The sequence below is a fragment of the Ictidomys tridecemlineatus genome, chromosome 4 (genome assembly GCF_052094955.1).
Source record: "Ictidomys tridecemlineatus isolate mIctTri1 chromosome 4, mIctTri1.hap1, whole genome shotgun sequence".
Lineage (NCBI taxonomy): Eukaryota > Metazoa > Chordata > Mammalia > Rodentia > Sciuridae > Ictidomys > Ictidomys tridecemlineatus.
Genome location: NC_135480.1, coordinates 187,681,998 through 187,709,336, shown reverse-complemented (window position 1 = coordinate 187,709,336; position 27,339 = coordinate 187,681,998). Strand labels below are relative to the sequence as shown.

At 45.4% G+C, this 27,339-nt stretch overlaps 1 protein-coding gene and 1 long non-coding RNA gene across 7 annotated transcripts in view; one reads left to right on the top strand and one right to left on the bottom strand.

The window, feature by feature from the left end:
- The window catches only part of Palm2akap2 (PALM2 and AKAP2 fusion), a 457,555-nt gene that overhangs the window by 19,096 nt on the left and 411,120 nt on the right, over positions 1-27,339 (bottom strand). For 5 of the 6 annotated variants that reach the window (XM_021729378.3, XM_021729379.3, XM_040286141.2 and 2 more), the window contains one exon: positions 10,344-12,777. In XM_021729378.3, coding sequence (XP_021585053.2) covers positions 10,344-12,777 — 2,434 coding nt within the window. Of the gene's footprint in view, positions 1-10,343; positions 12,778-22,661; positions 22,821-27,339 lie in introns of those variants that run through there. The other variant, XM_021729380.3, reaches the window with a different exon arrangement.
- Positions 20,927-27,339, top strand: part of LOC144377323 (uncharacterized) — a 36,562-nt gene continuing 30,149 nt past the window's right edge. The window contains exon 1 of the long non-coding RNA XR_013438215.1: positions 20,927-21,365. This is a non-coding gene — a long non-coding RNA (uncharacterized LOC144377323). The remainder of the gene's footprint in view (positions 21,366-27,339) is intronic.

Genomic DNA, 27,339 nt, shown 5'->3' with positions numbered 1-27,339 from the left:
TCCTATTACCTTAGCTATGTGAGCTGGGACCCTCAATGTGTAAACAAGCAAAACAACCCCCCCCAAAAAAAAGCATTGTAAAAATAAACTTGGATTTAAATAAGGAAAAAGGGGAGAGGAAGTCGAGGGGGAGAAAGGCAGAGAGACAGAGACGAAGGTCCTACGGGAAGACTTCTGGGTTTGGCCCTAACATAACCATGAACTGTTAATGCAAGAATAAAAATGCAGCATTTCTCAAATTTATTTAACCAGAGAAACTCACTTCATGGAATGCCTATTAAAATTTCAAGGAAGGCAGTTTAAGAAATATGCTTCTCTGATGTATAATACTGGCTAACCAGCTTCCAAGGAACTTTCTGGCACTAGCTAGTTTGGCTGACAATTAAGAATGAGCACAAAGCTTACGTACAATAACTTCGACCTTAGTAATTAAAAAGATAATTGAACCAAGGTATCTGCCTACAGGAGAATGGTTACATTAGGTATGACTAGTTTTTAGCCATTACCAATCATGTTTCAGACTAGTTAAAAGTCATAGAAAAACACTCAGAATATATTAAGAGGAAAAAGCAGGTATATTGTAGGCATTTAAGAGGGTAGGCTCAGGGGCTGTCTCATGGTGAAGCAGTCTAAGGAATAGGGAGAGAATTTCATTACAAATCCATTACCAAAACCAAGCAGGATTTCATTACAAATTAGCCAAGCAGGATTTCATTACAAATGTGTCCATGAGTGGAAAAGACAAGTGGGAAACACAAATTTGTGTTTCCTGTTTATTTATGAGAAAGAGATAAAGCATTTTCTAGTCCAGAGAAAGCAAGCCGTGCCTTGGCCACACTTAGGGATTTTCCAAGCAAGAAAGGATTTTCCTGGGGGCACTTCAAGTGGGCTGCGCTGACAGGAGGCAGAGGAAAGAATCTGCAATTCTTCCCACCCTAGGGAACCCGGGAGAGGGCTGTGTATATTCCGAACACAGCTGTTGTCAGTCCTGACAGCTCAAATCCTCCTTCTGTAGGAACAGGTCTAACTTCAAAAAAAAAAAAAAGTAACGAATGTGAATTCCAGAAGTTTAGGAGTATTTTGTGGAAATCAAAAGTTTAGAGTATTTGTTAGGTTCTATTCTCCATGGAGTCTGAGGTCTTCAAAGATCCTTTGTTTCTACATTTCTCAAAAGAAAAAGCCACCACCCACTCATATTTAAAAGCCACACCAAACAGAACAAAAACACCCACCAGATGACATGCCTGGCCCAGGCCTCCTTCGGTGACCTTCTTTCTTCACACTGCGCTAGGACTAGGTCGCAAACATCTAAAGCAACTCACAATTCTCCACAGAAAGTAAGGAGCTCAGTCTTGGGAGTTGCGATTTCCTTTCCTCTCAGTGAAAGGGAACATCCTGAATGTCAGCCCAAGAGCACACAGAGGCTGTGACCCACACTAGGAGCTGATCATTTTTATTCTTTCTTCTCCTCCTTTGAAGGCCCCAGGATGGAATGATGGGAATCTGGCGTCCCAAACCTAGCTCAGGAATGAGAAATAGCCCTTCCTGGTGGAACTAATCTGAGAAAATGTCAAATACAATTGCTTCAAGGTAAGACAGGTTATTTGATGAACTTCTGACCCTATGAATGCCACTGGAAGATGATAAAATGCAAGAGTCCAGTGAACTACCAGAAAACACAAGAACAGCCACGTTAGTCAGTTGACATGGACTATGTCAGTTCCCCCACCATCTCCCTGAATCTTGGGATAGAACCAGGAAGCCAAGCTTAAGATGAAAAAGAGATAAAAGGTTCATTAAAACAGTAACAATGACAATTATAGTGAAAAGCATACTTTCCCACAAGATCTTTTTATTAAACACATTCTTACTAACATGGTGGGCTTGGCTGGATGAACATCACCTCCCCATATGAAATAGGGAAGCAAACTGATGGTGATACTTGTAATTTTACTATCACCCAATACATTTAATGATGAAATTTGTCATTCCTTTGTTTTTGAAAAAGAGTGACTATTGAAAACTCATTCCTGACGTCAAGTTTTATAAGAGTAATTTTAATTCTACGGAAGTACTTAGAAAACAAAATTTAAAAACTAGGAATAGAAATAATTTGATGACACACATTCTGTTATTATTTCAGCTTCACAATCATGGCAGAAAGCAACTCCTAAGTAATTCTCATCAAATGAATCTGAAATGTCAAACTCACTGGGAACCACAGAGCAAGTCAATATGGTCAGTAAGAGATGCAGTCATATCCTGCCCTGATTCTAGCAGTCACTGGGGACATCCTGCTCCCAAGCCTGGCTTTGATTAGCTCATTTCTTACCAGGGATCTTGCAAGAATTATGTCTTTTGATTCACTTCCTCTTGGGGAGGCTGGGGTTGTGGCTCAGTGGTAAAGCACTTGCCTAGCATGTGTGAGGCACTGGGTTCAATTCTCAGCACCACATAAAAAATAAATAAATAAAGATATTGATTCACTTCCTCTTTCTCAGCTCAAGACTATGCACTTTCTTTGTATGTAGCTGAGTCTAATTCCATGGAGAGCTCCCCACTAACTTGGAGCATGGAGTAGCCGCAGGGGAGCAAGCAAACGAGGACATGTGTATTGACCCCATCAAGCTGAAGCATCAGCAGAAGCCAACCCAGACACCTGGATCTATCAGAAGAGCTAGCACAATTAGCAAGAGAGCAGAACCTGCTTGCACACAGGAAATTAAGCTGACAGGGGATGTTCTGCCTTTTCCCAAGTTCTACTGCCCAAGAGCCATGACCCCAGGCTTGTCAGAAAAATCTGGGAGTCTCTGCCTTCTCAAGAGTGAGGCTGAAAATTTCTCTACTATATACCCTCACCTCTTACCAAATGCTGCTTTAATGGAGGCTTTTCCTACCAATTTCTTTCCTAATGGTGTGTATTTTTTTAAAGGAACCTATCTGCAAGGTTCAGATAAACCGGGAGGTTCAGGGAAAAAGAACAATCAAAGGCAATCATGATGTTCTAAGACCACGGGTTTAAATTAGTTCCTTCTGACCCCACTACACCTAACACGTTCATGTAAAGTTAACAGAGTGAACATTTATCCCTGCTTGTCCTCAATTGACAAGTCAATTTCTTGCGTGTATACCCTGCTCTTTCAGTGATTTCAGGGAATAAGCCTTTTCCAGTGAACTACCAGAAAACACAAGAACAGCCAAGTTAGAAAATTGACATGGATTATGTCAGTTCCCTCACTACCTCCCTGAATCTTGGGATAGAACCAGCAATTTAGCCTACTTATAAATGGGGCATTGGAATTCCATTGTGAAGTAATAAGGAACCATTCAAAGTCACTATGTTAGTGCTGTTTTGTGGCTTCTGAGAGCCAAACTCATATGCCCAGGCCATTGAAAGCAGAATTCCAGAGCTATGTTGGCTCAAAAAAATATATATATATATGTTCAGAAAGGACTCAGAAAATGCAGGAATTGGGCCTGTGACCGGGAGAAGGCAGAGGGAGATTTAGCTCAGTTCAGTCCCTGAAGGCTGGAGAGGGGAGTGGCTACTCATAGGGCAGGCTCAGCTGAGGTACTGGAGGGGCTAGAAAAAGATAGGGAGTCTAGAGCAAGTGGGCTTGGGTTCATGCCAGGCTTTACCACTTCCTGGCTGAGTAGCTTTGAACAATTTATTCAGCCTCTCTGGAAGCTAGTATTAATTCTTTGAAAGAGCATAACAGTATAGGTTTTTATGCTTCATTCCAAAATTCATAAAGCTCTGAAAACCAAGTTTTTTTTTTCATAATTTATTTGGCAGCAAAACATGACATGAGACTCTTCTTAGTATTTATTTATCCACTTAATGCAACTCATTTTCCCTTAGTTTTACAGCAGACATTTCATTCTATGACAGGGTTCTTCCCTAGAACTTTCCAGTTATATTAAACCATGGCATCAGTACTGCATTATAAATAATAGCAAAGACTGTCATGACCCTTCTAAAATCACAGAAAGTCTGCATCCAGAAATATATCAAGGGTTCAGAGAGTTTGTGTGAGATTTTTAGAGGACTGTTGGGAGAAATGAGAAAAATATGAGTGAAATAACTAGTATGGGACACAGCTTTAAGGTCTTGTTGAGTCATGGCTATTGTGATTAGACTTGTGTCATCAGAGAATGTTCAGGAAATGCAGCAGTGGACAACAGCCATCTGTTGGACATTCCATATTAAGCTTTAGCTAGCTTCACTTGGCCAGCTGGGCCCCTGCAAGCTGCCCAGTAAGTAAGTGCCTGCCTGGCAGGAGAGGGAGGCCCTGCATACTGCTGATAGCCCCCTCCCACTAGGCCTGTGGTGGAACCCTCCTCCAGTTGCTGATAAACGGTTTTCTACTGTGGAGCAATGGAACTTGGCCTTGTTCGGCTCTGAGATAGCATGAAACGAGCCATCAAGCTCCACCTCATGAATATTGTATTGATATTCACATACAATATACATCTTTTTTCTTTCTTTCTAGGACTTGCCTTTGTGATATTTAAAGATAATGAGGACGGGGGGGGGGGGAACCCAGTTAATAATCTTTAGAGTGATATAATGATCACTCATGCAGAATTTTCATCCAAACTGACCTCAAAAGCCAATCAATACTCCCTGTAAATTCCATTTTTATAAGATGTATAGCAATCACATCTTTCCACTATTGGAAGACAAGAGCAGACATTCCACTGACGGGACCGATATCCACATCTCCTCTTACCATTCACCATAATGTACCCTCCTACTGGGCAAAATCACCTGACTTGGTAGATCAATTTAATATCCAGTATGGAAACAGAAACTGTTTCAAAAAAACAAAACCAATAGTCACCTGGGTTTCTCTGGCATGCTCAGAACTTGGAAGTGAAACCAGGATGTCTAATAATAGACACAGGCACTAAAGTGAGAACGGTCTGTTGGCACCCCCAATATGAAAAGACATTTGAAACATGTCTAACATGATGTTAACTGTATGTAACATTGATAAAAATGTCTGGATACCCCCCTCTTCCTCTAATTCTCTCTCAAGAGTGTTTTACAGCAGTATGTGAGTCTCCCCTTTAAATAGGGCTCCTGCAGATGCCAAATTGCTTCCTTTATTCTCCACTTCTGAACTCTGTCAGCAGGGGGCGTACACTTGCAAACTCTCAGCAAACAGTTTGTCAAGATGGCGGCATGGCATGCCTTCAGAAGTAATGGAACATGGAAGAGCATGATCCAACCCTGCATAAGGCACTCATTAAAGCAGGGGCACTTTTAGTCCGCCCATTCAGGGCAACTCGGAGATGTGCAGAGACAATTAGCCCTTGGAAAGCTCTCACTGGCTTTCCACTGACCACAGAATAAAGTTTTAAGTCTAAAATCTTTAATGTGATTGATGTAGCTCTTTGTTACCTGGCTCCAAATCAATCTGTGTTTTGTTCAAAGCTCTTCCTTTAACCTACCTTGGCCTGATTTAAATACTTCAAGTGTGCCAAGTTCTCGATTCCTTTTGAACCTCTCTAGGAGCAATCTATCCCCCTCCCTTCAGCCCAACCTCTTTGCCTCCAATTCTCAGCTTAGATGGTTATTTCCCCAAGGAAAGAAGACTTTTTCTTTCCTCCAAATGAGGATATGAGGATATACTGTTTGTTCTGTGTTCCCACCAGTCCTCATTATTCTCTGACATAAAGCTGCTGTGCTGCTGTCATTTCCTTTGCTGAACCAAAACTTCCCTAAGGGCAGGGACTGCCCACCTTGTTTACCTTTTATGAACAAATGTCACTCCAATTCCATTTCAATGGCTCTCCTTCCTTTAAAAGTCAGATGAGAGCCAACAACACGGACTTTCCAGACAGTGAGTCTTTGAAAATGGCTATATCAAAACAGAACTCCTATCATTCTCCATCCTTTAAAGCTAAGAATCAAAACAAAACAAACTAAAAGCAAAACCAAATCTCTTTGACACTAAAGGGAATAGGGTTTGTGTCTAGATAACTTTTCAGTGGTAAGGGTTAGTACATCTCTTCTTATTGGCATCTTGATATCAGTAAATTTTATCTGCCTTAAAGTTTTAAGATTCCAGCATATTTCTACCAGAAGTTAGAAATTATATTTTTCGTCACCTAATACTGAATCATCAATCTGAGTCACACAACAAACCACTGAGTCACTTCTTCTGGCAGGAAGTGTAAAGCAGTGCTGTAGGGACTTAGCAATACCTCTCACAAAACCAAAGTTAGAGCCAGCGGTCCTGACCCTGGCCATGGATTGTTCAGTTCAACTTCTCAGACTAATGTGTCAGCTTCCTCCTTCATCTCAAACTTGGAGGTTGGTTGGCAAGCAAAACTACAAAGGTTTTCAGGCATGGACAGAAAAAAAAATTGCATTTGCATTCAGTTTCTTTTTATCCATGTTGTAATTCTGGGAAGACTGGTATCTTCTTTAAATGTTCTCGAAATAAGCATGGAGGAATAAGGGGCACACATGTCATAATGGTGACTGTGTTCAATGTGACAACCAGACCAGGACAGAGTGCAGACTTACACAGATGAATTACTATCTTCCTAAAGGGACCAAAATCTATCCTGTGGGTGTGAGACTTGGGAAAGGAGATCAGCATTAGCATGGAGGGAAGCTGTGGGGAAAGTGGCCCTGGGTTGCTGGGTGCCAGGTGCCAACATTAAGCCCTGACTTGTTTTAAGGCCAACTCAATCCTGGTGGGAAAGCTTGATGACAAGAAATGTCTTTATATCAGGCAACTGTTTACAGGCTAGAAGTAATTTGGGAGGCAATATAGTGAGTGTTCAATTAAGAGATGGAGTAGAAAAAAACCAAAATACCCACCCCTCTATGGTCTGAATGTTTGTGCTCCCCTCTCCAGTTCATATGCTGAAGCCTAATTAACAACAGGGTGGGGACCTTTGGAGATGATGAGACCCTGAAGGCTGAGCCTTTATGCATGAGGCCATACAGAGCTGACTGCTTCTTCCCTTTCAGTATGCAAGGACACCAAGAGAAGATGCCATCTATGAACCAGGAAATACCAGACATCAAATCTGCTGGTACCTTATATTGGACTTTCCAGCCTGTAGAACTGTGAGAAATGAATTTCTGTTGTTTATAGGCTACTCAGTCCATGGTATTTTGTTATAGCAATCTGAATAGACTAATAGAGTGCTGTTAGAGTAGGTTCTCCAGTAAAATAGTGCAAAAGAGGGCAGAGCCAGCTCTAACTGGTATGTGTAGGAGAACCATGGTATCTGCTTTTCAGGTGAGCAGAAGGAGTAGAGGTGCCCAAAGAACTTTCCTCCATCAGTGAGACTTCAAGTTCCCTTAATAGCACTTACTCATGTAGCTGACTCTCCAGCTTGGGCTGAAACCAAGCTGGTACAAAAGACGTTTTTCCAGGACAGGATGCGCAACAGATATCTCTGTACCAAGCCAGGTCACAATTAAAAATTTTTAAGTAAACCTGACAACTAAGAATCTTTGCAAAAAGGCAACTTGTCACTCTTAAGCCTGGACAAAAACTCCTCTCTCAAAATTCTCCTTGCTTCAAGCACTCATCTGGCTCTGTGGCCATGACCTGAAGGAGGTCCCTGTGCTCCTCCTCTTCCCTTCTCAGACAATTCAGCCCAACAGTCATTAGGTGTTGCCTGCAGTGGGGGTGGGAGAAGCTACAGTGGCCTAGAGGGATGTGCCAATGCAGGTGGGCAGAGCACAACAGTGACTCCCTAGGGAGGGTTGGAGCCCAAGTGGGCTAAGGAGGTAGTGGTGAAGGGGTGGGCAGGGGCCATCCAGAAAGTGATGTTGGTACCGAAGTTTGAAGAGGAAAATGGGCGACTGGCTATATGGTGGGAATGGGGGATGAACCAAGTAATGAACATATTGAGGATAACTGGAATAATCAAAGCATTTTGTTATCAAGAAGGAGGCTATAAATATGGAAAGGAAGGAAACATGAATGAATCTTGTACCAGAATAGAATTAAAATATCTCAGAGTTAACTTGGGGTTCGATAGATAGATAGATCGATGGATTGATCTTTAAATCTGTCCACTGAGGGTACCTGGGAGCAGCGACAATTCGCTGAGCACACCTGATACCCAGACCTTGGTTTCTAAATACCATTCTTTGCTAAAAGAAGCAAGTGCTCTTTGAAGATATGCATGATTTCAGGGTCGGAAAAGCATTCGATGAAACTAGAACATCCTTAAAAGGTGATGCTCAAAGAATGAGGACATCTCAAAAGGACACTGAAGTTAGCCTGAAAGGACTCTCGTGAGAGCTTTCTGAACAAACTGAGGATAAAAACAAGAAATAGACGAGCCCAGCGTGCTGGCCCACACCTGTAATCTCAGGAGGCTGAGGCAGGAGGATTGCAAGTTCAAGGCCAGCCTCAGCAACTTAGCAAGGGCCTAATCAACTTAGTGAGACCCTGTCTCTAAGTAAAAAATAAAAAGGGCTGGGGATGTGGCTCAGTGGTTAGAGTGCCCCTGGGTTCAATCCCTAGTGCCAAAACAAAACAAGAAATAGATGATAAATTATTGAATGTAATACTTTTCCATAAGACCATACTGACATATAAGTAATAGATTTAACATTTGAGAGGAGCGGGGAAAAGAATCAAAGTATCTCCCACAATGGAAATGAAAAAAGGTATCTTTACCGTGTAGAAGCCTCGCAGCTTCTCCCTCACCGAAGAGATCAAAAATAATATAAAATGAGGGCTGGAGAGACGGCTCAGTTGGTAGAGTGCTTGCTTCACATGCACAAGGCCCTGGGTTCGATCCCCAGCACCACCAAAATAAAAATCATAATATTAAATGATCAGAGCTAAAAGCTGCTCCCGACATGGGACACACTACTACAGCTACTACCTATTTGGAGACAGTGAGGATGCAGCACCAAATATGTGGTGTTCTTACCAAAGATGCACACAACCTGAATGTCATCGTGGGAAAGGCCCAAACTGAGGGGCATTTTACAAAACTGGGGTTCACAGGGCATCGTGTTGGGAATCTACTCTTAGAAACATGTTTGTACTTGGGGATTTTTCTTAAGGTTTGAAGTGGTTTCGAAGTTTAAAAATCAATACTGAAGAGTGGCTTTGCGTCTTAACAGATGTAATGGAAGCCAAGCGTCAAGATGACTTAAGATCTGGGTGGACAATCTTACTTTAAAGTAATGCTTCTAAAATTATCTCTGGCAAAGGACCTATCCCTCCCGCCCCCAGTCCGTTGTGGACCAATATTTTTGTAAATACGAAACCCCACATTTGGATTTCAGGACGATAGAAAATTGCTGCAGGAGTTTTCAAATGCTGTATCTATCAATGTCTGCACTGATCTCAGCATGGACTGGTGACATAGGAGCAGCTCTTCTCTAAGAAAAACTTCATGGGTCCCCAATTCCCATCAAATTTACATGCACTGTTACCCATAACAGGAGCAACAACAATTACCCTAACTAACATCAACCACCTACACCAGTTATTCGAGAAAAGGACTGTGGAGGGTGGGGGTGGGGAAAACAACAGGAGGAGACTGAAGGCCAGCCTTTGCTTACCCTAACTCAATCCCTCTAAATAGGATGAGACCACTCCTGGTTCCAAAGTACAGGCATGCATCCTGTAGGGTCAGGGAACACATTCTGAGAAATGCACTGTTAAGTCACCTCATCCCTGTGGGAACATCATAGAGGGTACTGACCCCAAGAAACGGCTACAATGTCACCAGGTGCTAGATACTCGTGGAACCACCATGGCACATACCAGTCTGCTATTGACCGTCATCAAGCTGTTCACGCCTATAACTGGTTTGTGGTGACGTAAGAGAAGTCAAATCCGATCGCCCAGAAAATGGAGAGAGACGTCCTCCATGGGTCAGTCTGCAACACTGACTGACCCTAGGACTGCTAGGGAGGGATCCAACACCCCTGAGGGTTAGCAGAGCACGTCCCCCCCAAATCGAATAGGTTTGATTTCATTCAAGTCATTGAAGGTCAAGCTACTGACTTCATGCAGTCCACAGGTGGGCCCACCCTGACGGGTTCTGTGCCATATACGACCCGATCCCTGCCAAGAGGCCGCCCCTCCAATAACAGAAAACGATTTTGTGTAATAAGCCAAGGACAAGATGGAACCACAGGCGAGGAGCTACCACCTCTGCTGGGAAGTGGGAGACACCATCGGGGCTCCAGGTTCCTCCAGAGGGCACTCTGACCCCCCTGGCACCGAGAGCCTCATGCCAGTGCCCCCTGCCACACGCGCAGCGGAGGCTCCACACCGAAAATCCCATGTTGAATCAGATTCCCGCGTGTCCAAGTGCAGGAGGCAGCCTCCACTTACCTGGGGCGGTTTTGTAGCCGGACGTGGTTCGGGAGGGCAGCGACGGGGCGTTCCTGGTCCTGGGGCTCGGTGCGCTCTGCAAGACTTGTCTCTGCCGCTTCAGCTCCTCTTCCCTCTCCTGGGCTGCTCGGATCTCTTCTTCGATCATGGACAACGTCCGCTGCTTCCTTGACCTCAACTTGAAGGGCCCAACCATCACGTCGGATTCTTGAGTGGCCAGGAGGGAGGCTGTGCTTCTCAGCTCGGCAGCCTCCGAGTACTTGCTGAAATAGCCCCCCTCGGGCCTGGTCTCCTCCATGTTGACTGGGCCACTGGGCTGCACGGTTGGTGGTAGCTGGGAGGGCCCCCTTTCCCTGAGAGCCCTGTCCTCTGAAGGCAGAATCTTTGGTAATACATCCCTTTTCTCTTGAACAGGAGAGGACACTTGAGGTGGCTCAAACATGCTCTGGGGCTTCTCGGGGCCAGCAGCTCCGGTTTCAGCTCCCTCGAGGGCTGTGTCAGGACTCCCCTGCTCTGCTCCGGGCTTGCTGGCCTGGGGCGCGGCCTTATCCACCTGCTCGGCTATGGCTTGTTGAATGGCATTCTGCACCAGGAGACCAGCCTGATATTCCAAGGACTCATCCACCGACGGGGAGTCCCCCAGTGTGGAGGACGGGGAATAGAAACCGTGATCGCTAAATGACTTGGAGACGCCCTCTCGGCCCTCAGAGGGATTGTCTGTCTGTGGAGTCTGAGGCAGAGAGAAGTCAGCCAGGGAGTTTTCCTGGAGGGCATTGGTTGTCTCGTTGGACGCCCCACTGTCACTGATGTTGTCCATGCTGAAGTCGTTGGACAAGGTCTCCAGGACCGTGGTGTCCTGGGATCTCACCGACAGCTCATCCAAACCTGAGTCAAGCTCCTCTTGGGTCAAAGAGACATTGACCGATCTCGAGAACTGATCCAAAATGCCGTGCTCATCATCCTTGACCACGGTGAGGACGGCCCGGGCGCTGGTAAACTCACTGTCCTCGGCCCACAGTTTAGATAAGGGCCCGCGTTTGGAGGGCTCGCTGTAGGGCCCTTCCTTTCCCTGAGGGGCGGTGCTGCCAGGGCCTCCTCCCGCCGACTGGCTCTCCAGCGCACCGGGGGCTTTCTGCCCCTGGGCTGCAGACACGCCACTGTCCTCTGGAGCCACCCCAATAGAAGCCGGTCTCAGGATGGTCGGGGGTTTGTCAGAGTGGAGGGACCCCAGAGGCCTGTAGAAAGGCTTGATGGAGAACAGCCGGGGTGTACTCTGGCCCTTGGCCCCCGTCTGCCTGGAATTCTCCATCAGCTGGAACTGTTTGCGAGCGGCAGAGAAGTCAATCTGTTCTGTGACAATGTCCTCCTTTTCAGTCCCGCCTGGGCGTTCTTGAGTGGAAGCAGGGGCTGTGCAGAGCTCTGGAGGGGGCTGCTGCTGCTGCTGCTGCTGCTGCTGCTGCTGCTGCTGTTGCAACAGCTGCTGCAGCTGCTGCTGCTCCTGCTGGGCCCTCCTCTCCTTGCGCTCCTTGTACTTTTTGTGCGACTCCAGGTGTTCCTCGTCCAGCTGTTCCTCGATGGTCTTCTCCTGCGGGGGATTCCACCACTTGGCAGCGATGCCGGGATTCTTCTTCACCGCCTGACTCCGGATGAGCTCTCTCCTCTCCTTCTCCAGCTCCAGCATCTCCTCCGAGGGCCTCACCTTCCTCACACAGAACTGCTCCTTCTCACGCTCGTCCTCCTCGAAGAGCTTGGAGGGCTTCTTGTCTTCGTGGAAGGCGCGCAGCTCAAACTTGGCCTCCTTCTTCAGGGTGGTGAGCGTGAACTCCCCGTCTCGGGAAGAACCGCGGGAGCTGGTGGAGGAGCTGGGGCTCGCAGGGGCCTGCAGACTGTCCCCTAGCGTGTCCCGCGGCTGGTCGGGGGGATGGCCATTCACTCTTGCCCTCTCGGCCATGGTGTCAGAGGGGCTTGTGCTGAGCTCAATGTGCGGGGGGGCCTGCCTGCCCGCGGCTCCTTCGGCAGGTTCCGGCTGGGTGGCTGGGTGGGCTGGTGGGCTCAGGCTGCCCACCAGGGTGGCCGCACCAGGCTCTGGGGAGGATGTCCCGTTGTAAGTTCCATCCACCGAAGAATCACAGCAGTTGGCCTCCAGCACCTCATCTAGATATCGGATCTCTCTGGCCACATCATTATCCAGGGACTCATGGTGATCAGAGAGGAGGCCATTGTGAGGGGGTGAATAGAATGGGGAGGGGTGGTCTATGGAATGGGGGGTGGAGGTGATTCCAGGAACGCTTTTACATTCTGTAACAGACACCTCAATTTCCATGTTTTGGTGATCTGAGGGAAGAGGTCTAGGAGCAGGCTCCAGGAGATTGGCACGACAGCTGTCTCTCTCGGTTTTCAGCTGGATGTCATCCTCAGAAAGCTGCGGGGGCTTCTAGAATAAAGAGAAAACAAAAGTCAAGGTTAAATATTGCTTCTCTTAGGTATGTGACTGCTGAGTCGTGCATTCAGGAAGGAAAACTGAAACAACAACGGCAAGTGTTCTTAAGTAGAGATCTCCCTCCCAGTAATACCTCAAATATTAATTTTGTGGTGGGAACAGGTGCCTAACCCTCTCGAATTTACAGATTCCATCTTGTTTAGTGGATGCTCAATGGATGGTGGCTCCATTTTTAAATTTGATCTCCTAACTTGGAAAAGGTTACATAATTGATGCACCACAGTCTTCTAAAATAGTTCATAGCCTTTGTCATGGGGCTATGTACATGTCCCCGGTTATAAAAAGAAGGTCTTTTTTGCATGAACATCTTAAAAACACCATTCTCTGCCAGAGACAAGGAACTTTTTGGAAAATCATTCCATAATAAAATACTAAAAAACAGTAGATCCCTTCAGTGGCCCTTCTCAGCTGTAACTGACCGTGTGCATTAAACACCACAACCAGAGCTACTGTCCACATAGTTCTGTTCTCTGGGGCTGCATCAAAACAATACTCCTTAGTGGACTGTTGTTTGGACAGCCAGTCATGACCCCTGGCACCTCCCCTCTGGTTTCTAAAATGCTTTGTATTTGATATCTCCAATTTGTGGTTGGGTAAGAAAATCATGTCTTCTTGATGCAGTTTAGTTGTAAATGCATCTTTTATCTTATTTATTTATATGTGATGCTGAGGATGGAACCCAGGGCCTCATGCTTGCCAGGCAAATGCTCTACCACTGAGCCACAACTTTAGCCCCTCTTGATGCATTTTTAAACATGTCATAGCTCTCCATCAGTTATTGAGCTCATTCATGGAGTTGGTTATTTGACACTATTTTAGTAAGAGTACTTTTTAAATTCATGATTTCTTTTTTTTTTTTCCCCACATCAAAGGACTCGGGTTTATCTGAGAGAATTCTAGCAATAAATTATGAACTTGAATTGAGCTCCCCTCAAGGATTTCCTTAAACCTTAGTCAGCTTTGTTTCCTAGGGTGTACTGGTACTACTGACGTGGTACAATGCAAAACTCTCAAATAGTACAATTTTTCATTTATTTAAGTTTTCAACAATTTTAAAGGCTTAGATTGTAATATTAAAATACCGCCTTATGATGATTCTCAGGGAATGATTACAAAATTCTTCCAGGAAAAGTGGTAATTAAAATTTTATTTCATGAGGTCTAAGAGCTTGAGCATTCATTCTATGTCCAGGATTGCAAAACTCTAATAACTATGCAGAAACTGGGGACCTCCTTCACTTACCACATTCTCCTTCAAACTTGAATCAATCAAGTAGCATGCATTTTTTTGCTAGTAACAGGCAACAATAAAAGCTATTCCTTCTTTGTCAATACCTTTTGATTATTTTTAATTTTTCTCGTAGTTGTAGATGGACAGAATGCCTTTATTTTGTTTATTTTCATGTGGTGCTAAGGATCAAACCCAGTGCCTCACACATGCTAGTCAAGCGCTCTACCACTGAGCTACAGCCCCAGCCCACCTTTTTGATCTTTGATGTTCTTCCAGAATTAGTTTGGCCTTTTTAAGATTTTCCAAAAAGTTCCTTGTCTTGTACTTAATGACTCTAATCACTAAGGTCTTTATTTATTTTTTTAAAGGTACACACACACACACACACACACGTGTATGTTGTTGATGGATCTTTATTTTATTTGCTTATATAAAGGTACTGAGAATCAAACCCAGTGCCTCACACATGCTAGGCAAGCGTTCCACCACTCAGCTATAACCTCAGCCAAGGTCTTTATTTTCGATCATTATAACTAACGGTTCTTTTATTTTAGAAAGAACTAAAGATGTCTAAGAAGGTTTTATTGTCCCTTTAAAACCACTGAGCTAGCTGTTCACAGTGGTGCATGCCTATAATCAATCCTGGACCAAAGATGCTGAGGTGGGAGGATCACAAATTTGAGGCCAGCCTTTACAATTTATGGAGACTCTGTCTCCAAATAAAAAATAAAAAGGGCTGGGAATGTATCTCATTGATAGAGCATCCTTGAATGCAATCCCTTGTACTGAAAAAAAAATTTTTTAGTAAAATTAAACCTCGCACATGTGAGCCACTGGGTTTGATCCTTAGCACCACATAAAAAATAAATAAATAAAGACACAAAAAAAATAAAATAAAACCACTGAGCTAAACTATGTTTTGGTAAGAAAATTATCAGTAACTTCTCATAAGTCATTAAGAATTACAAAAAATCTGGATGCCTGAAACACACTGGCTGACATTCAATTTCAAGTCAATCTAGGCCAACATGAACCGGTTCCCTGTACAGTTATTACTGGAACAAACAGGCCAACCAGGAGCCACACAGGTCACGTTGCCCTTAACTCCAGCTTCATCTGGCCACGAATTCATGGGAAAGCAGTTTTCCCTCTACCCTTTCAGCTTTGGCAGGTGGGGGTTAGGAAACAGCAGGAAGCTACTGGGATTGACATGTGGTTGAAAAATCACTGCTCCTACTGAAACACAAAACACTTCAGAATAGTTGAGGAAGGGAAGGAGGAAAATGTGGAGGGGACAAAAGGCAAATAATTCTCTAGTTCATTTATTCATGAGTCCATTCATTCAACATGCAGGAAGGAGGCTGCTTCTTCAGGGCCACAAAGGAATTAATAGCAACAATAAGCTTCAGAAGAGAGATCAATAAGAAAAATTGGACTTCCCAAGCTTCCCAGGAAGCAAGACCCTATTCGAGAGTTGACTTAGAGTCAGACAAAGTGAAGAACTTTCCTGTCTGTGTTTCCTTGCTGATCGGAGGTGGCAGTGCCGGGGCCCATTTTCACAGGATGTCCTGAGCTCTCTTTTTGAGCTTCATGTCAGCCCTGTCCCTTTTCCCCCAAAGGCCTCACAGTTCAGGTGGTCCATAATGATTTCTTTTTAGAATTCAAAGCTTATATGGACTTTTTCAACACATCCTTTATGAACTAGAAACAACTGTTCCCGATATAAAATTTTTAAATCTTTGAAGAGTATTTGGTGGTATGTGTTTTTATTGTCAAACATATTGCCTTTGGGGCTGGGATTGTGGCTCAGCAGTCGAATGCTCACCTAGCACGTGCGAGGCCCTGGGTTCCATCCTTAGCACCACATAAAAATAAAATAAAGATACTGTGTCCAACTACAACTAAAAAAAATAAATATTAAAAAAATATTGCCTTTATTTGAGTCATAAATGATAACAAGTATATGAAATTCCCCAAGATGAAAGTGTGTATGATTTCTGATTTGATGCATGTTGAATTACCAAAAATATACCACATAAAGATGTACAAATATTACATCTCAACAAACAAAAATAGTAAGTTAGGTTCTGTGATCTGTCAACCCAAGATATTAAAAATACTGGTTGCTGGTTAAAAATGTAAACCTAGGTGGTGCACACGCCTGTAATCTCAGTGGCTCAGGAAGCTGAGGCAGGAGGATTGCAAGTTCAAAGCCAGCCTCAGCAAAAGCAGGGCTTTTATTTCTATTTGATTTAGAGACCCTGTCTGGAGATGTGGCTCAGTGGTCAAGTGCCCCTGAGTGCAATCCCTGGTAACCCCTTCCCCCAAAAATCTAATTCTGGTGTCCCATTATAATTTGAGATGATTCTTTTCCAGTACTCTTTTTTCCTCCTCCTTCTAATCTAAAGACTGGAAGATATAAGAAGGAAAGGGGTTTCCCTTCCTGTGAGTTACCTGGGGTCCAGGCCTGTACTTCCTATAAATTTAGAAAATTCTTCCTGATACTCAATTTCCAACTACTTCTGGGAGTCGCTGGCTCTAGGCCCTACTCAGTACTTAATGAGACAAACAACTCTGCTGTACTGATTCACAGTCATGCATCAGAGGTCCTGAGTTCTGGTGAAGTTAGGCAACAATTCTAACAAGATCGAATTCTTAAGTTCTACTCTCAGCAGGAAGAATTTACCTCCATGCATGATGACCCGATGTGATCAAAGCCACCAGAAACTACACCAGGTAAATGCAAATGAACTGGAAATTTCACATGTCTGGACTGGGCATCATTAAATGTCGTCCTGTTTAAACCAACCAATGTTTATTGCTCCCTTTAAAGATAAAAAGGACCAGAATTTTCCCCATGCTTCAGATAAAGTTACACTGACTCCAGAATCAGATAAAATATGCATTCATCAAATCGACTGGAAAGTCCTTTCTGATATAAACTGCCCCAATGCAAAGAAGAGGAAGATATCAAAGAACCACCAAATTGCGTTTTCTAAGGTCAAAGAAAAAACTAGGGTGCTGCTAAGAAAAATGAGGGTGTGGCAAGGGGGCTGTGGGAGATCCTCTGCCTGCCACAGCCACCCTCCAGGTGGAGCCCTAATACCATGGTACAGAGAACCTGCCCTCCTCCTGGTTTCCCAGAATAGCTCACCGCTGGTTAAAACACTTGGGTAGAGACATTATAAGGCAGCTATGTGTTTCTGAAATTAGTTTAAATTACATTCTGGGACAGACAACCATCCTAGGAATAGACAGACCCTCAAGGAGTCGTCAACTAGGATCTAATCAGAAATCCCAGGCTCCATAGGTGCTGCTTCCTCCAGGATTTCAGTTCCCTTTTAACTCTCCAGGACCCCCTGAAGCTTTGCTAATTAGCATCATTAAAGTCAGAAATGGGTTTCCATTAGTGAAATTAGTGGCTTGTCAATTAGCATAATGAATGTCAGAAGTGGGCGGAAACTGATGCAGTTCAAATTTGTGGACTAGCCAAACACCCCGACCCTTTTATTTAAAGAGGGTGAGCCCCTTTGTGGTTTCTACAGACTTATGGCTGGTGTTTGCGGTTCAGCGGACCCAAGTGGTTTAACACCCGCTAACCAGTAAATAACATCCTTTGCAAAACTGCCACATCTATCTTCCTTCAAGGTGGGACCAGAGCCTCTTTAATCTCAGAAAGCTGAGACCAGGGAGGTTACAGAAAATTATTTTTATGCCTATTTTTAAGAGTTTTACTTAACAAATGTAAGTGTGAGTACCAGAACTTCATCTATGGCCTGCTTTTTAAATTATAATAATAATAGTAATTATTATTATTATTATTATTTTGTGGTTATAGATTAAACACAATACCTTAATTTTACTTGTTTATTTTTATATGGTGCTGAGGATCAAAACCAGTGCCTCACAAGTGCTAGGCAAGTGCTCTACCACTGAGCCACACTCCCCAGCCCTATGACCTGATTTAATATAACTTGATAACCTGTTGGCAGCTAAAGTCACTATTAATTTATTTAAAAGTCCTAAAAGTTATATGAAGCAAATTAGCTTGGGTGAATTGACAACACAGATGCCTAGGACTCCTTCATCTAAGTGATGCAGAAAATGTGGTAATTTAGTGTTGGGAGTTGAAGGACCAGAATCTGGGGTTATTTCTTTGTTCTACTATAAAAGTTCTTCGACAATTATGGAACTCTTCTGAGAGCCGAACTTGTAAGCAGCGCTAGTGATAAGTATCTCTGAAAGCCTTTGTAAGCAGGGCTAATAAAAATCTCTCTTAAATCCTTTTTAAGCAGGGCTAATAACTCAAATCTTTTTCAGAGTTAAATTGGAAAATGTATCTAAAAATACTATGAAAATGATAAAATGGTCAATGTGAATATTCATTATTATTAAATGATTTTACACAGAGGAGTAAATTACCCATATTAAATTCTTTCTGGGAGCAGAATGACTTTTTTTTTTTTTGTGGAAAGAGCAATGGGTAATGGTGAAGTTTTAACTTTAAGAAGAAAAGCAGTCAACATGAGGAGATTAAAGGCAAAAAGACCCAGGAAAGACTAAAAGGCAAACCCCAAGGTACCTCTCTAATCTCCCTAATCTTTCCCCACCCCAGATCCTTAAGTGTTACTTTTACTTGCAGCTAAATTCAGTTAGGAAGATGTAAAGTGAATAATTTTGTAAAATGTCCTCAAAAGTTGAATACTGAAGGTGCAATAGAATGGCCAGTCAAGAACCACCCAGACCAGGGGGTCCCTTCACATGGCAAGGGAGGTGGTGTCACACATAGTTTGGAACAGAAGCTGCCACCCCCAGGACTCAGGTAGCCACATGCATGTCTGAGTGAATGAGGCAGTATAGCAAGCCTGTCCTGCGGACACTGAGTGTCATACCTCATGCAGTTGTCTGACGGCTTATCCTCCCACAGTACACACATGTACACAGTCTCAGCTGACATACACACACACACACACACACACAAAAAAAAAAAAAAAAAAAAAAACCAGGACCCCTCTGTTAAATGGGAAAGGCAGGGATCTTACTGCAGTTTTAAGACTCAGAATAAGAAGTTTCAAGAAATAAAAAGACTTTTCCCTACGATCATACCTGGCTAGTAAGTGGCATAGCAGATATTGAAAGGTCAGTCCTTAACTCTATCTCCGTCTATCCAAAGGTATTCTCTCTGACAGGAGGCTTCCCAAATGACGTGGGAAATGTTAAGAACTGATGGATTGAAAGAATGGTTACATGGCTTTTTTGGCTGACTTTTGCTCTCCTGTATTTCTGTAGGTGATGTGAGACTCAGAACTTGGCTTTAAAGAGTCAATAACCCCTTTCTTTATTCAGACCGAGGCAGAGAGACTCCGTAGAGGCACAGTTTCAGCTTCCGCCTGTCGGGTCCTCCAGATAGAAACTTCCTGCACAGTCTCAGGCATTTCACCCTGTGGGCGAGCCTCGGATGCTCTGATTTCTCTGACAGCCTCCCAAAGGTGAAATACTAAGATCCCACGTCACAGTGGGAAAGGGCTGTGACTCCCCACCAACACCACAAAGTCAAGGGCACAAGTGAGATTCTAGAAGCCGGGGCCCCTGCTCTGCTGGGCGATGGACACCAATGTGCTTTCTTTCTCCTCAGGGAACCTGGGCCTGCAGCCAGGCACCTCTTTACCTGAAAGAATGTTCTTAGCAGGTCTGGCTGGGTCCAGACATCAGAACAGTGTCTTACCCTACCAGACCAGAAAGTTGAAGCGCCGATCCGCTCTGAATACCTGCTTGGTTCACAGCTTCCCCTCTTCCCCACCAGGACCCCACCTCCGGGCTTCCTAGCCTAAATGCACAGCGCGTGACCCAAATCACTCAAACCTCAGGTACCCGCTGCACAGCCAGGCTTTTCAGTTCTGAATAACCCAGATTACTTCCTTCTAAAGCCATGATATTTAAATTAGAAAAGCTTTCCCCAGGTAATAGGTGACCCGATCCTTTAATCCAGTTATTTTAAGTTCCATCAAAAATATACCCTCACTCTTGGCCTAGGAACAGAGGCATGGCTAGGAAATAAAAACTTCCTCATAGTTGGGAAATCAAAAAGCACACCCATTTTCTCTTCTTACCTCCCCCCTCTTTCTTTTTCTCAAGTCCCCTGTTTAGCACACAGGGCACAATCACCATCCAGCAAAGAACTAGCTCGGCGGGCCCTGCATGGCTGCCGCAAGAGTGGTTCTTCTAGACTCTTAACTCTCTGCACCCAGATGTCTCCGTCACAAAGGCCAATGGGAGGAAGGAGTGAAACTGGATGGGGCGGATGCTCAGCAACCTGCACGACACCTCCCTCATGTCCTGTACCTGGGGCCATGTGTGTCCCCAAAGCTGAGTTGAGTGATTGCCCACTACCCAGCATGGAGCTCACCAGGCTTGGAGGGAACAAGTACCAATTCACATAAAAAGAACAAATAGCACAAGGTGAAGGAAGCACAGCAATAACTGGAAAGAAGATTCTGGGCCTACTCAATGGTGTTTGGCAGTGCAGGCTACACAGAATTCATGGAGAAAGCTGAACCCACCAAAGTCCCCCCAGGCTGGCTGTCCTGCGGCTCCTCTGGCCCTCCCTGCTGAAGTTGGCTGGCTAGAGGAGTGGGACTCGGTGGCCTCTTCGGCCACCCCTGAAGCACAGAGAGCAGGAATGCTGGCTTCCTCTTTCCACGTCCTGCTTCCAGGGACATGCAGAGGAGAGGACGGGTGGTAATGAGTACGGGCCACATTCCAGGACTAGGCAGCCTTTCCTCTTCCACCCCCCAGCAGAGCTGCTTCCGGCCAATAAAACTGAGGGCCTGTGTAGACTGTGGGAAACCAGGCTCAACCCCTCCCCAAGGAGGCCAGAGACCCCTCCTGGCTGACGGAAGGCAGGCGGCCAGGCTTCGGACCCCAAGCCTTCCTGGGCAGTTGCAGGCTAAATTTAGACCAGGCTGGCTGGGGTCAACGCCCTGACCCCGGACTAACACAATGTCTCCTGGGTCATGAAGCCATTACAGCTGAATGTGACTAGGGCAGTTCTAAAAAGAAACCTCAACTCTTTGGTGGCCAAAGTCCCACTCCCCCTCAGACAGGCTCAGCCTTTTTTCAGAGAGCTTCTGTGGGTTTGGCCAGAGCAGTGGTCACAGTCCTGCTACTACTCTCCCTGGCTCATGCCTCAGGCCCAGCTCGACATGAACCCCCTTCTGGAAGCCCCTGCTTGGGGAACAGGGTTCACCTATGTTGACTCACATTGCCAAGAAGAAAAGTGGTTCACATTTAAGGTAAGAACGCCCCCCACCCCCTGCTGAAAGGCGCCAGCGCAAATGTCAAGCTGTGCATCTGGACTGTGTCAAGGAGTTGATTAACACATTTACAGCTTGGGCTTTCTGTGAAATAAACTGGAGACTGTGTGTGTGTGGAGGGGGTGAGCGCTGGGGAGGGGAGGAAAGGAAGGAAGCTGTTGCCTTCGCTGTGGCCACTGGTGAAAGGGTTATTTCTTTCCCGCTTGGAGACCCAGCCCTAAGGGAGTGGCTGAGAGGCGCTGGGAGCTTTCTGGGTTCCCCTGAATGAAAAGAGAGGTAAGTTTATTGTTTCCCCCAATGAGACTTGCAGGAGTCCTTAGGGGTGGCTGCCGGAGGCTCTCGTCACCAAAGTCCCTTTGCACTGACACTACTTTGCAGCAAAGTCCCCCACCTCTGGAATAAACCAAGATCAAGGCCACAGAGCGAATTCTGGCCTCTGCAGCCTGAAACTTCTAGTGAGGGCGATTCGCCTGAAAGCAAACACAAGCCGGTTACCTCCATATCTTTGTGACTTAGTCACATCTCTCTTGGTTAAAATAGTTCAGGATCTTGGGTTCCTGCCTGGCCCAATCAGTAATGGCAGGGACAGAAGCTGAGTACCACTGTAGACCCACCAGAGTCCACTACATTGAGGTAGAGCCCAGAGGAAGGAGAGAGGAGTGCTCAAGTGTTAACCCTCTGTGCCCAAGAGCAGAGATGACTGTGTGCGCACGAGCAGAGCCCCGGGGAGTGCTCCTCCATCCCCACAGGACCTCAGAGGCTGAAGCCGCAAGTCCACCTGTGGACACCGTGAGCCCCACAACACAGAAGCAGAAGGCCAGATGGAGAGTAGCAGAGCATCTCTTGGATGAATACAAGAGGATGAATAGAAAACTAGTCACAGAGTCACTGGTCCCTTCATAAAGCAGATTCTGTTCTGGAAAAACGTACTCTGTCATAGACACACTCTCAAATGGTCTTCAAAGCCTCTCCTGGCACAGATGACTTGTGTAGCTTGTCACTAAGATGCAGAGCTTCCTCTGCTTTCTACCGTGAGAGCCAGGAGTTTTACAAGATTGCAAAAATAATAAGAATAAATAATAAAAGCAGCAGCAGCACGCCGAAAGGCCAATCCAAGCTCAGCTGCCCACATTCTAGAAGGGAAGGCCTCCACAGTCCAGCATCACACCACTCAAAACCCCTCCTCTGTAAAGACACAGGCCTCAAATAGGAGAAGAACACTCTCCTATTACATTAGAAAGAAAGGACAAAAGATAGGTCAGCAGACATGCTTACCCTGCCCAGGGCAAAAGCCCAAGTGTGTGTGTCTCCGGTCAGAACTGCCTCTTTTTCCAGACAGATTCCAGGGCACACACTGGCTGGAGCTGGACAAATTCCTTTGGAGTCTCCTGACTGAAGACTGTGATGTCACCATCGGCCCTCCCTCTGCTCCCTAAAAGGCCATTCATACCAAGAAGGACTTTAACCGCCCCCCAGGCCTGGCCCCTCCCTAGCTGGCCAGGCCTGGAGGGCAGCGGTCTGCCCTGCTGCAGGCAGCTCCAGCCTGCTTCTGTCAAGCTTAGGGGCTGAGCAGCAAAGCAAGAGCTTGGAGGTGTCCATATAAACCAGTTACCAATTCTTGAAAATTCAGAGATGGGCCTTGGGACAAGCAAGGAATTTACTATCCCAGTGGTATTGGGGCTGGAAAAATTTTTTTTTGAAAGATCCTGGAGAAATCTCCAGTTAAACAGACTTTTTGGGACAGCTTTTATAATCTCCACTCAAAGAGAAAAATAGTTAATATCTAATTGCATTCTTCTTTTTAAAAAAATGTCTCATTAAGTTGCCCAGGCTGGCTTCAAACTTAGCATCCCTGCATGCCAGAATCCTGGGATGGCTGGGGTCACGGGCATGGGCCACCACTGGCTTCTTTCTAAAAATACATATTTAAGGTATTTGAAGCCAGGCAGTATATACAATTTGGTAGTCTTTTTTGCTTTTCCTTCACATTATCTCACAAGCACTTTTTAATCGATGTATTTTAACCGGCTACATGAAGGCCCACACTGAAGTGAGCTTCAAGTCAGAGGTCAGGGCTCCCATTTCAAGGAGCACTGGGGTAGACGGCTCCACCACTGCATAGCTAACCAACAATCCTCTGCCACCAGGAAAACAGATCTGTGTTTGCCTTAAAGAGAGACATGAGTGTCAAAAAGATGTCCCTCTCTTGCTTGTTCACCACAGTCTCGCTCAGTCTCGTAGGGTGGTGTTTATCAGTGTCCCCTACCTGCAGACACCCACTGGCTCCCATCTCTGTGCCCAGGTTCTACCCACCTCATTCCCTGGAGCTCTAGGTTGATCTGGAAAATTGGAGGCATAGCTAAGGGTCCAGCTGACTAGAAGGTCAGAATTTCAGACCAACTTGGTGCAATGAGACATTCATTGCCTTCAGTAAGACTTTGGAGGAGACAGAAAACAGATTTACAGTAAGCTGAATGTGGAAAGGACAACAAATGCTATGCATGGCCCTCTGGGGCTAGGGGATTTGAGGTCAGTTTGAGAGCAGTTTGTTCTGGTAAAGTGGCATAAACAGCCAAAGACAGCAGCAGGGTTCCCTGTGGCCTGCGAGTTGGCCAGCAACACAGAGCTCCCAGGAAGCTCTGGAACACAGGGAGCAAGGAAGGAAAAACCAGAGTAGATGGAACCCAGGCAGAATCTTTGAAAAGGAAGCTGAAACTCTGCAGACATTTAGAACATCTAACCAACATTTTTCGTATGCTGAAATTTATTTAGAAACATCGAGGGGTTGCTCAATGACTAACCTAGTAGGACCAAGTCACTAGAGAGCTCTTTGGAAACTCAGACTTTATGTGGCTCTTTGGAATAACTGAATAATTGGAATGTTCTACGGTGTAGCCAAAGGCATTTCAAGATGTCTATCTACTTTCGACTTAGTCAAGGAGGGAAAATCACTTGCTATGGGGATGGCACTGCTCTGCTGAAGGATGAGGAACCAGGGCTGGGTGCAGTTCCTCATTCTTAAGTGTACTCCTGGAGTCCCAGCTACTTGGGAGGCTGAGGCTGGGGGACTGCTTGAGTCCAGGAGTTTGGAGACCAGCCTGGACAACATAGCAAGACCCTGGGCAACATAGCAAGACCCTATCTAAAAAAAAAAAAATGTTTTAAAATTTTAAAAAAGGAAGAAGGACAGAGGAGGAAGAATAAGAACTGGAGTTGTGAGACAAAATACATTTCGGTTTTGTAGGCTACTCAATTTGTGGCAGCCTGAAAAAAATAATACACACACACATGCATGCTCTCACACTCATATTTATGCATGCATATGCACACACACCATGCCCAGCTGCCAAAAAAAGGGGGGGAGGTAGAGCTTAAAAAAAATATTCTGCAGCAAAGTCACCATTAGGTACTCCAATAAAGTGGTTCATACTCAGAGGAAGAGGGAGACATGACATCAGCAAGGTTAAGTTTGGGTTATAAAAGCACACAGAGCTAGCCCACCTCTGCTAACACCTGAGTCCCTGGGCAGACATGGGCAGAACAGAATCTGCAGCAACACCTGGCTGCTGCTTGTCCTTTTGCCACCTCCCAGGCACAGGCTCTGAGCTTGGGGAGGTTTTCTTAGTTCATGCAAATAAATTTGTAGTGCCAGTTTGATCCTCCTGATGCTGCAACCTGTTCTGGTTAGTCTCTGAGGGAGCCTTGCACTAGGGGGAAAGGAAGCCATTTGAAACTTGGTCCTGATTGGCTGGGAAGCAAGGCAAGGGCCCAGCAGCTGGGGTTTTGCAACAGCTGATAACCTTATGATTGTTGTTTAGCTGGTATCTATTGCACACCTACTCTGTGCCAGGTCAGTGCTATTTATTGTTACACACCTTCTATTTACTCTTCCCAGTAAATGGGGATTCTCACCCCCTCTCCACAGCAGCAGACCCCAGGCCATGGTGGCCAACCCCTCCCCACAGGCACACAGCTGTGCAGGATCAGACTTCTGCCCCCAGGGAAGCCCTTGGGAAGAGCAAGAGGGAGGGAGCAGGCCCAGGAAGTAGGCTAAATTAAAGCAGAAGAGGCAAAAGGAAAATTTAAAAGGCATATGTACTATAAGGCAGCAGAGCCCTTGGCCCACTGCTGTGGCGCTATGGGAAGGCCTGGGGCTTGGTGTTCTGACCTGCAAAATGAGAGAATTAAACTAGGTTAACTCTCAAAATTCACTTCCCCTAGTCTCTGTAATTCTGTGGTGTCAGAATGAACCTTGGGCACATGAGTGGTTCTGTTGGACAGAGTCGAGAAGCAGCAGGTGCCAATGGAGCCGGGACAGAACAGTCCTGGATGCTTCTGCCAAGAGAGATTTCAAGAGTTCCAGAAATAAGATCAACATTCTTTGACATGGCCCTTGCCAGAACTTTCGTTTTAGAGGAAGGATTGTCATTTACTGAATATAACCATCCCATTTCTAGCAGTTATCAGTCACTTGTACCTTAGAGTGACAGAATATTCCAAAATCAGATTGGACGGGGTCAGGGGGAACTGGATGAAGCCCAGCAATGTAGCAGGCTGGCTTCAAAAGCAGCCAGCAACACCTGGCCTTCTGTCTTGGCATGGGGGGGGAGGGGAGAGAGAGCTGGCTCTGGGAAGGTTTCTGGGAGCTTTCTTTGCAGCTTTTTATACTGTTCCAAGACCCCATTCAAGCACATGCTGGAGGAAGCCTAAGCCTTGAGCATCTCCAGATGCTTCTTCTGAATGGCCAGAGCTGCCCCCTCCTCCCCAGAGGCCCAGGCTTCCAAAGGCCTGACATCTCAGTATGGAGCCACATTTTAAAGCAATTTATACTTAGATGTGAATCCCAAGAGACTATTTACAATTTAAAATAGGCACTTGTTTACCCAGAGGAATCCCTAATTGAATAAAGTGTGGGAAACATTCTGACAGCCAGCCCTTAATGTCTAAAGGGGAAATGGATGAGAGAAGGCAATTAGGAACAGGGACTTTCCTTAGAAAGACCCAAGGAACATCCTTTCTGGTGCTCAGGACACTGAACCACAGAGCAGGGGCCTGGGACGAATACAGGGCCCGTACAAATATGTGAACCACTCAGCTCTGTGGGACATTGTCACCTAACTCCCAGACCCGTGCTCTGTATCCTTTACCATCTCCATTATCACTGCTCTAACAGGAGGGAAGGGAGCCTGGAGCCCTACTATGTATGCTTCATTCTAAAAGCAGATGAAACTAGTGGTGACACTTAAGGGGGAGGGGCGAGGCGTCTAGCAAGCCCATACAGTGCCCCTTCCCCTTCCTGCTCCCCATTTCATAAGTCCCTCAGTCAAGGATCTTAGGCTCAAAAAAATCCCTCTGTTCACACCCTCAGACAATATATTCATGTCCCCTGCAGGAGCACAGTGCATCTCGGAGGACAGAACTTTAGAAGAAGGCATTGCCATATGGTCTAAAACAGTAAGCACCTGCAGGCAACGCAAATGCATAGCAATTAAGTATCAGCATCTCAAAAAACGAGGATCTGAGAAGCTCATAGAAGGCTATGAAACCTGTAGAAGGATATTTATCATAACTGCATGGCAAACTAGAAAGATGCTATACAAATAGGTTTGCCTACACCTGTAATCCCAGCGACTAAGGAGGCTGAGACAGGCTATTTCAAGGCTAGATTCTGCAACCTAGCAAGACCCTTTCTCAAAATTTAAAATGAGAAGGTCTAGGGATGTGGCTCAGTGGAACAATGCCCTGGTTTCAATCCACAGTACCAAGGAAAAAATTAGAAGTGTGTGTCAGTGAGTAGTATCCAACAGTTCCTCCTTCTTTGTACATGGTTTAACAGCACTCTCTTAGATCAGTTATAAAACATCAAGTTTGAAGGACAGAGCTTCAGAAGTGCTGGCCTATGGTGAGCATGCCATATATTAAAAGGACCCAGTGAGTAGCAGTTAAAATAAAC